This window comes from Mizuhopecten yessoensis, unplaced genomic scaffold (assembly GCF_002113885.1).
Source record: "Mizuhopecten yessoensis strain PY_sf001 unplaced genomic scaffold, ASM211388v2 scaffold8965, whole genome shotgun sequence".
In the NCBI taxonomy this organism is placed as follows: domain Eukaryota; kingdom Metazoa; phylum Mollusca; class Bivalvia; order Pectinida; family Pectinidae; genus Mizuhopecten; species Mizuhopecten yessoensis.
This window is the reverse complement of record NW_018407811.1, coordinates 82,582-92,075: the sequence shown is the minus strand read 5'-3', so window position 1 is coordinate 92,075 and position 9,494 is coordinate 82,582. Positions and strand designations below refer to the sequence as shown.

The window sequence follows — 9,494 nt, the reverse complement described above, 5'->3', positions numbered from 1 at the left end:
ACAAAGGGCATGTGAAATTATGCAACAGGAGAGCTGCCGTCGTTCGGCATCAAACTTTTCTTCAAACAACTTCTTTCAGGTATCCAACTTCTTTCAGGTATCAATAAGTGACATGACGTTAAGAGTCGTCAGGTTATGATATTTGTCCAGTAGCATCCTGGTGTCACGGTATTCAAGTATATAATTGCTAGATTAACGGTACATGCGTTTCTATGCAAGGTTGCTAAAAGTCTGATAATTTTGTACTAACCAGTTCGCTAGAATCAAATTTCATCAGATTTTATAAACAATCATCTCTTCTATAGATTCACGAGGTCAGAGTAATTAAACGTCTCGTGAGCAAAATTAGAAAAACATCTTCCAACAGCGATTCATATGGTGTATCGGAATGATATTTAGCCTGTAGTGTTGGTTTACTTCCTTCAGACATTATTTATCTTTATCAATGACCAAGTTAAAGGTCCCAGGTATGACACGTGTTTGTTATAAGTATTTTCTCAATGACTCTGACTTACATATTATAAAAATCACACGTGCAACAATATCGTCTTATGGTTGATCAACTGTTATGACCAAAGACCAGTCTAGCTATGGTTAAAGGGAGCGAACTGTTGTTTAATACCCAACCCCGACAAGCAAAAAGCTGATTTCTTTATTTTGTTGGTGCGTGCCCCTAAAATATGGTAAGATTTTTTTCAAACGAAACTGAAACTTATAAAGTTACCATGTAAAGTTACATTGTAAATTCCAGACTGTTTGTCTTAAAATTTAAGCCTTTGTATATCTTAGCAGATGTAATTCTTTTTCATATGTTTGGCAGAGACGATATTTGTGATATCTATATTTATAATATTACGGTGTATACATATGTTCTGATATAGTAATACATGTAGCGATCTTCATATTGTGGTATAGTTATTTCCTTATTTTGGCCTCTTGGATTGGTTTGGTTATAGATATTTTTGTCTTTGGTCAGTTTTGTAAGTTATCCCGTTGTCACCTCTTGGGTTAGCCAATGGTCAAGGTTTTTTTTGTTTATTTTGTGTGACCGGTGGTGTTGGCGCGATAACTATGAGAGACTACATGACGTCTAGACGAAGCAGACAAGACAGGACAGCGTCATTTTACTTGTATTTTATATATACGTGTTTCTTTGTCATACAGAAATTACGAGTACACGTAATAACCTCGGATAATTCCGTACGACTTCAAATGGCCCTGTTCCACAAATAGGCACAGTTTTCTATTTTAAACTTATAGTAATTATTGATGAATGTATTTTATTGTACACTTCGTCTATTTATTAAGTAACCTCCGTATCAATAAATACTTAGCTAAGATAAGATTTACATGATATGTTCAATATTACATGTGTATATGTATCAGTAAATATAACGCTAATCTAGATGTAATAAAACTTTTATAATTTATAGAACTATAATCTTACATGTAACATCTTAAAAAAACTTCTTGTGAATTCACAGTGTGCTACATGTATATGTGCGTTATGAATGAGTTGTAGATCCCATACATATATCTGAAATGTAATTATTATATAATTGTAGGGTTTTAATCATTTATGTCTAAAGAATGGGAACTACGCATAATAAATCGTGAAGAACTCTCACAGTGTTTGTTGATGTTCAATCTACAAAATCCACCACTGCTACACATGTATGATGTGGTACATACATTTCATCGATGGTAATTCTTTCATTGATCATGATAGTTTGACAATACACTACTAAAGCACTATCAGTTGCATCAAAAGGTACAAAGCAAAACGTCAAATCCTGTCGTTATATTGCTGGTGGTGGCTATTTTATACCCTTTACATTGATGCTGAACTATGTCTCCGTGCGACTTTGAAGCTGAATTGCAAGGACGTAGAACACTGAACAAGCTAACAAGCGTACGACTTGAGTGTCAAGCAACGCCAGGAGTGTCCATCGGTTCCTTTTGATTTGATACAAATCCTATTTCACATCATATAGAAGATTCTACCTATACCGGGAATCTTTTAGCGATTTTGATTTTTTCTTGAAAATAAATCAAAGGAAAAGACAGGAAACTAAACTTCTATAAGGTCTTCTCCAAAATTATAAATATTGCATTAAATAATATAGATATTATCGATTTGTATACATGGTTGGTTGATGAAGCTGGAGAGACATTCCATCTTAAACCACCCTTTACAATTTGGTTGATAACGTTTAAATTGTAATCATTTCTTTTTTTCGTCCACATTCTTTTTCCCATCCTTTTTATCCTTTTCGTCTTTTTTGTCCTTTCCATCTTTTTTATCCTTTTCATTTTTTTTACTTTTCTCGTCGTCTTTATTGTCTTCCTCCTCGTCGTCTGAAATGTCCACACATATGACACAACACTCCTTACGCATGTATTTACCCATTCCTTCACAACACGTCCTGCATGAATACCGGTCGCAGCATTCCACACAGCACGGGCAGCAGATACGTACACGACAGCAGGGACAACAGAATTCAAACAACGTCTGTTCCCGACAGCAGCGCCGTTTAGGTGGCCACTTTGTCCGCCCTACACAGCAGCAACACCACAGAATACAGCTCTGGGCACAGTAGTCATCCTGGCCTGGCCACGCCACACTTACAGGCTGTAAAACAGTAACAGAGTGGGTTAACACACATGACTAACAACATGCTCCATTGAATGTACATCCTCGACAGCCAGGGGTTACGCTCACTTATGCTCTCTGTACCCCTGGGATAAGTCATAGAAAAATTGAAGGTACGCGGCTAGCTATTTGAAAGGTCTCAGGTAAAAACAACTGCCAATCTTAAGACTTATACATGTCCTTTGAAGATCACAGAGGAGCGACTCCCGACTTCAAAGTCAGTCAATTTTACCGTTACGCGACCGCGAGGTTCTTTTGGTGTACATCAAAGTCCATAAAGTGGCGCACACTGAACCTTCAATTTTATTATGACATATTTTAGGGGCGCAGCGAGCGAATGTGAGCGTAACCCCTGGAGTATCGAGGATGTTGGATGTCAAACAACTCTGAACAAACTTAAGGGAGAGACGATGACACCGGAGTGAGAGCAATAATGCATATCATTGTCTCCATCCTACTATCAACTACCTCAACCATACAACATTACATCACGACAGTCGTATGTCATATTGATCATTTAAATTGAAACCTATGTTAATTTGATTTCCCAATTTAACACAGTCTGGTTTTAGTCCTAATAACTCCGGACAACAGCTTAACGGGATTTATAGATCAGTGTAGAAAACGTGCACAATGATGAATGGAGAAGACCATTGTTCTTATTCAGTATTTGTCAATTTGTTTATTGTATGAAGTGCTATGACATAAATTGAAAGGAATTAAATGTCAACACACAGCTTGCTATAGGTTTGAAAATATCTTACATTTAAATGAACGCTAAAAATGTATTTAATTGACAGCGTTACCGACACACCACAGCAGCTTGTAACAGGTGGTCTACATGGATCCACACTAAGTCCTTATCTATTTACTTGTATATGAATCGGGCTCTGTAATGTTCAGAAGTGCATTCAAAAGAAACAGTGTTAAGATGAATCCAAGTATCATATACATAGATGATTTAAAGATTTACCTCAACTTCACTACCGAATAGTTGGATCGTCTGCCAGATAACAACCGAAACACAAAACATCCTAACAAAGTTTTGGTTTTTTTCTACAATATATGTCTTCCCGTAGGAAAAAAAAACATTTATTATGTAAAGAAAATACTTTTATTAAAGCACGAAATCGGGTTCTGGTCCGTGTCATTTCTATGCGTGGTAAAAGCACTGACATAACAGTTGATGCAACCTTATTTGTATCACAGAATTAGCCGCGATAGCTACGTACACAGCAGCTAAAATTTGTTTGACTTAAATAATCATGTTAGCTCTGTCTCAAAATATGACTGATTCATGATAGGTGATATTTTACTGTGATAATCATAATTATTTGTAAAAAAAATCTATAATGTATGAAATCTTTCAAGAGTAACAATGGAAGGTTAGGGTCAGACCTTACCATATAAAAACTATTCGGGGAAATTTATGAAATATAAATAAAACGTACCTTAACTTTTGCAGGTTTAGCTGTGACAGGTTTAACAGGTTTGCCTTCGTGTACTGTATCCTCCTTAGCCGCCACAATAGACTTAGATACAGCGGAAGATTTATACCGAGTTGTTTCTTCCTTCTGTTCATCTTCGACTGTCCTCATGTTCGGTTTAAGTCTGAGCAGAGTTGTCTTTCCTTTGCCCGGTGTCTTCTCTCTCTCCGACTCATCGTCAGGAGGGGGACTAGCCAGTTCACGCCTGATTCGCCTTAGCGGCCTTGGTTGTTCTGTAATTGGAAGCAAATCAGCATCCTCCTCCGGGGGTCTGGGAGATGGGCGGTTCCTCTCGTCGAACACCGGAGATAACTTCCTTTGCGGTACACTTCCGAGCGAGTATGCTTCTTTCTCTAACGCAAACGGGTTCCGTTCGTTTCGCCGAACAGCGGCGGGTAAATCAAACGTGTTTAGGTCCACTGCCCCGGAAAATGATATCTGTGCCCGGCGCATCGTTCTGGGATGTTTTGAAGAGTACCTGATGTGTTTGTATTCTATAACACACATACAATGTATTACTGGAGCTCCAGACCCCAGTATATACTCGTCACAATAACCTGGTATGTTGACAACACAATGGCTATACCGTGGACAATGCTAATTAAACACCAGAACAATGATTACGATCAGAGCGCATTCAAAGTAAACGATAACAATGGCGAATAATGTCAGGCTAATTATAGTCAATGCTTTGTTTTTGTTTTGTACAGGGTATCACGCCTTCGCAACAACTACATACAGGATCATACGAAGGTGAAATACTTAATTCATAAACTCAGTTTTTTTTAGACTGCCCTCCCAAAATGCTTGTTCGTTCAGGAAAACAAAGAGAATCCCAGCAATCGGAGTAGTCGGCAATTTTCTGATATAGAGTTGTTTGCCCATTTACAGAAGCAAAGAGTCATATACATAGAAAGTTATTTATTTTCTTGCTTTAAGAAAAGAAAAAAATGAACATCTTCGCCTCGGTGACTCGATCTCCATACCTTTTAACTTTTAACTAAGTAGAGAGTATCCATTTTGCTATCGGTCCTGACATTTGAAATGATGTCAAATGTTCTAACTTCCTAAAAAGGCATGCAACATAAAATTGTTTTTGTATGACTGTAGATGAAATGCATATAAAATATGCATTCGGCAGGGAAACAACACCAGGCTTGAAGTAGAAAGTGGTGGACACTGTGTTCAATTATTGAGTGTGCTTTAGTGTAGTGATAGATAAGCTTCACTGCGGTAAGATACTAGTGCAATGTCACAGCACAGTATTCATAACAATTAAAGCAACTTAAGGAACGTACCTTCTCAAAGATTATTATTTTAGTAATATGCACCCAACGAACATTTGTTCATTGTGATCCAGTGCCCATATTAAACCATACTGTCATTATCACATTGTACCTATTAAAAAACAATAAGATAATAACCAAGTATCAATAGAACTGTCATCCGAACTGAAAATCGATAAAACTAGGACAAAATAAGAGAAGGAAATATTTACATGGAGACCCTTGAAAAGACCAAGGAGAATAAGACCAGATGTTCCAGATGTGTAAGCGTCTTCAGTTTTTAATCGACGACACACGCCGTCCAAAACTAAGTCAAATCCAAATAATGTTACGTCCCCAAAGGGAGAACTGGGGTAGTGACAATAGGAAAAACAAGCCATGCTGATGAGCATAATATAAAACATCGACCTCCACATCACACAAAGAGATAACATATTCATCAATGAGATCCTGATTGGGACTATAAAACTTGTCCATCTTTGGAACTTTGTGTTGTTAGTTTTCCGTCAGCAGTCAACATCTATCACGGAGGCCAAATTATAATCAACTGCGTAATCTGAATACCGTGTGTAGGGAAGTTACTTTACAGAAAGGGAAAGTTTACGAACGGATATCGAAATCTTCTCGCCTATCCTTCATCTCAGTAGTAAGCCATCCCTGTGTTTCATGTTGTCAGTTAATATCGAGGTAAGCTGCTGTAGTAGGAGAGTCTGTAGTGCCCTGGATTTCAAGCTCAGGTACATTGATCGATGTGGTCAATACACTTATTGTAATTCAAATACAGCTCATCTTTAATATATGTGAATGCGAAATGAAGGTTTCTATTACAAGTCCTAATAGTTTACCCTCATACAAACAAAATCAAACCTAACTTTATGCTACCTTTACCTATACATAATTAACTAAGTTTGATATCACTATCAAAGATCAAAACGGACGGTCACATAAGTGTACAAAACAACACTCTGTTGATTATAATGTTTCATGCTAAACCGGTTTCTTTGATTTTCTTTGAGATACTGTTGTTGGGTATAGCTCAGCTAGTCCTCAAATGTTAAAAATAAAACAGCAGTTTTCTTTTTATTAAGCCTAGACCTATTAATCAACTTAACCGGTCTATTGACTAGCTGGAGAAAGTACCAAACAATGAATAGCTTTTTTTAAATGCCCGTATGTTTTAAATGCCCTGGCAGAACCACAAGTTACCAGGTCTGAACCAGCTTAATCCTGTATGTTTCGGCCAGCTAGTACCGTCTCTGGCCTACATGTGTTGATCTTGTGGTTCGCTGTAAGGGGATATTGTAGGTAGGATATAATATATTTGACCGAGTTGGTCGACATAAATACGTATATATAGGCCCCAAAACGGATTCATAAAGAGTTGAATTTGCTTTCCTGTTGTTTCAAAATTACACATGCTGCGTCATGGAGCGATATGATAGGGTACATAGGATTTCAGACGTTGTTATTGCTATTATTTAAACAATTAAAAAAAGGATTTTTTATTACCTATAAACACGCATGCGTCATATTTCCTGACTCAAGCAAAAAACGACTTATACAGCCAAAAGTCTAGTTGCTTCGTAATTTTATTTTAAATTTAAGTTAGGGCAAATGTATTTTTTGATTAAATAGTTTGGAAGGCAATTAGATTGTAGCGGATTTAATCGCTAATTTCATTACATCGACTTTAAGTTCCCAAACAGTTTTATAGATATCATTGAAGCTAAGCACATTTCTTTATCCACTATCCAATTCACCTGTACATTCATCAATTCAACAAACCTATCGAACAATTTACTAATATAAGGTCACCCCCCACTGGACGCCTTTAGAAAAATTACCGGGTATAGGGTTTTAAATTCCAGGTTCCTGATCGTTTATGCGGAACAACCGGTTCATCTGTTTTTAAATTTAACATGTTTGGTGTAAATCCTGGCAGACCTGAAAAAGTTCATGCAGGACTTGCAAGGCTTTCTCAATGCTCTCCTGAAAACATCATCTGATTGTATTACTAGGTCTCACCTTATTTAACAAACGAACAATTGAATACCAACCGAATCAAACGTTTTTATCGCGATAAACGAAAGCGGCCCAGGTCATCACTTGGTCGTGTCTGATCTTCTTAGCAATAGTACAGTTGCACTTATAACAATAGGAAATATGAAACATAGAAATATAATAGAACAGAATTGTGAAACCTTATTTCTTACACACCTCCATATGCACAGTGGAATCATTCTAAGATGATATCACTGTGTAAAATCACCGGACACAGTAGTTATAGTATATCACTGAGGCTGTAAACACGCCGTCAGACAGAAATTTAATTCACTGTACACAGTCATTTTAAACAGCTTAACGACTTATCATTGTACGCTTGACACATTTTATATTGAAGATTCTTGAACATACAATTTACAAAATTCCTTTGGAAATCAAATACGGTTTTTGTAAGGTCTCCTTCGTCACGAAAGGTGTTTTTCACGAAGGTGTTTTTTCTATGATATAAAACGTGTATTTACAACAAACCACACACACATACTTCCTGTTATTACATTAGTCGTTACCCACAAGTTCCGCACGGAAACATTTTTAGTCAGTTGTACCAGTTAGCACCAAGCTAACACGCATGAAACTTCTAACATTCATTCACAGCATAAAGCATACTAAAATTTCAGTGATAACGCTAGGACCAACTTAAAATCTTTCAAAAAGCCCTACGATAATAGAACAGGCAGGGAAATTACGATGGGGTCAGACCTGGATTCGAAACCTTTGCTTCTGAACAATTGACAAACACTCGAATCAACTGAGTTAACAGCGATCGACACTGTTCAGTTCCTCTCTGATAGCACCGTGTATAGCGGAGGTTGGGCTGCTGTTGTCAATCGAAGGTGTTAGTACTTCCGTTTCGGAAATCCGCCATCCACTTCAGCACTGTTTTGGCATCTTTGTATTCGCCTTTACATGACTAACCAATTAGTTCTTCTTCATGTTTTTAAATGTAACAATCCATAACTATTACCTCCCTATATATGTATGTCACTCGTTATTTCCTTTTTCAGTGATGTAAAGTGTTCATCACGTTGAACACATTGTCATTTATGCAACGTTTCAATTAATAATACCGTAGCAATTTATATTTATCAATAAATATGTATTCGATGTTCCTCAACCGTTCAGTTATTTGGCTACGAGTAAACGAATACGCCTGACGGAGCTGTCCTTATAACGAAACTCAAACCTCAACAGGTTTTATCAATAAGGTCAACGATCTGGTATTGACATTCTTATCAAAGAAATGAAGTAAGGTGATGTCATGGTTTTACGCAGTGTATAAACATCAGACTGTTTATTGTTGGTCGACTAGATTATTAACATATATCAATCTGCTGAGAACATTCATCTAGCTATTTAAACAGGGAGTTATCTGTGCTTAATGCATAGTAAATACAACTTGGTCAAACACCCGCCGAGCCATTTCTCTCACATACCTGTTATTCTGAAGATGTTTGGAAAATGAGTTTTGCAATGAAAAGAGAAAAACTGAAATTCTGTGTCATTCATCCTCATTCATCCAACAAATTCAAACTATGACGAAATTTTCTAAATTATTGTGATTGACTTATACAAAATACATTTCCCCTGCAACACAGGTTGTTTAAGATGTATCCTAAATCGAAAGAAACCACAAAGAAATATCAAACACCTTTTTCTGTTTGACGTAAATACATGTATAAGGATTGAAATGATTTTTGAAATATTTTGATGGTATGCAACAAAATTCTTAGAGAATTAGTCTGAACAGAACTGTGTTTCTCACCATCAGATTCATTTCAAACTTTCATAATTTGATAACAATTTCTTTTCGTGTTTTTATTTGTTACAATGCTGCTAAAGACGCTTTGACTTTTGTGGTATAATAGTTTCTTTCTGATGGTATTGTTTACGATTTGATATAAATTTTATCGGTATATCTTTTTTTCTATTTAATTAGTTTACTTATCAGGACATTATTGTTTCCTCGTGTGTTTAACACGTTATGATAATGTGTAATTCGAATTC

The 9,494-nt window shown here is 36.5% G+C and overlaps 1 protein-coding gene across 1 annotated transcript; it reads right to left on the bottom strand.

The window, feature by feature from the left end:
- Positions 1 to 1,401: 1,401 nt before the first annotated feature.
- LOC110456954 lies at positions 1,402 to 4,678 on the bottom strand. The gene is made up of 2 exons (XM_021508026.1): positions 4,105 to 4,678; positions 1,402 to 2,632 (listed from the first exon to the last, which is right to left on the bottom strand). Exons 1-2 carry the CDS (start codon positions 4,645 to 4,647, stop codon positions 2,225 to 2,227), a joined length of 951 nt encoding a protein of 316 aa, XP_021363701.1. The 5' UTR covers positions 4,648 to 4,678; the 3' UTR covers positions 1,402 to 2,224.
- Between the last annotated feature and the right edge of the window lie 4,816 nt (positions 4,679 to 9,494).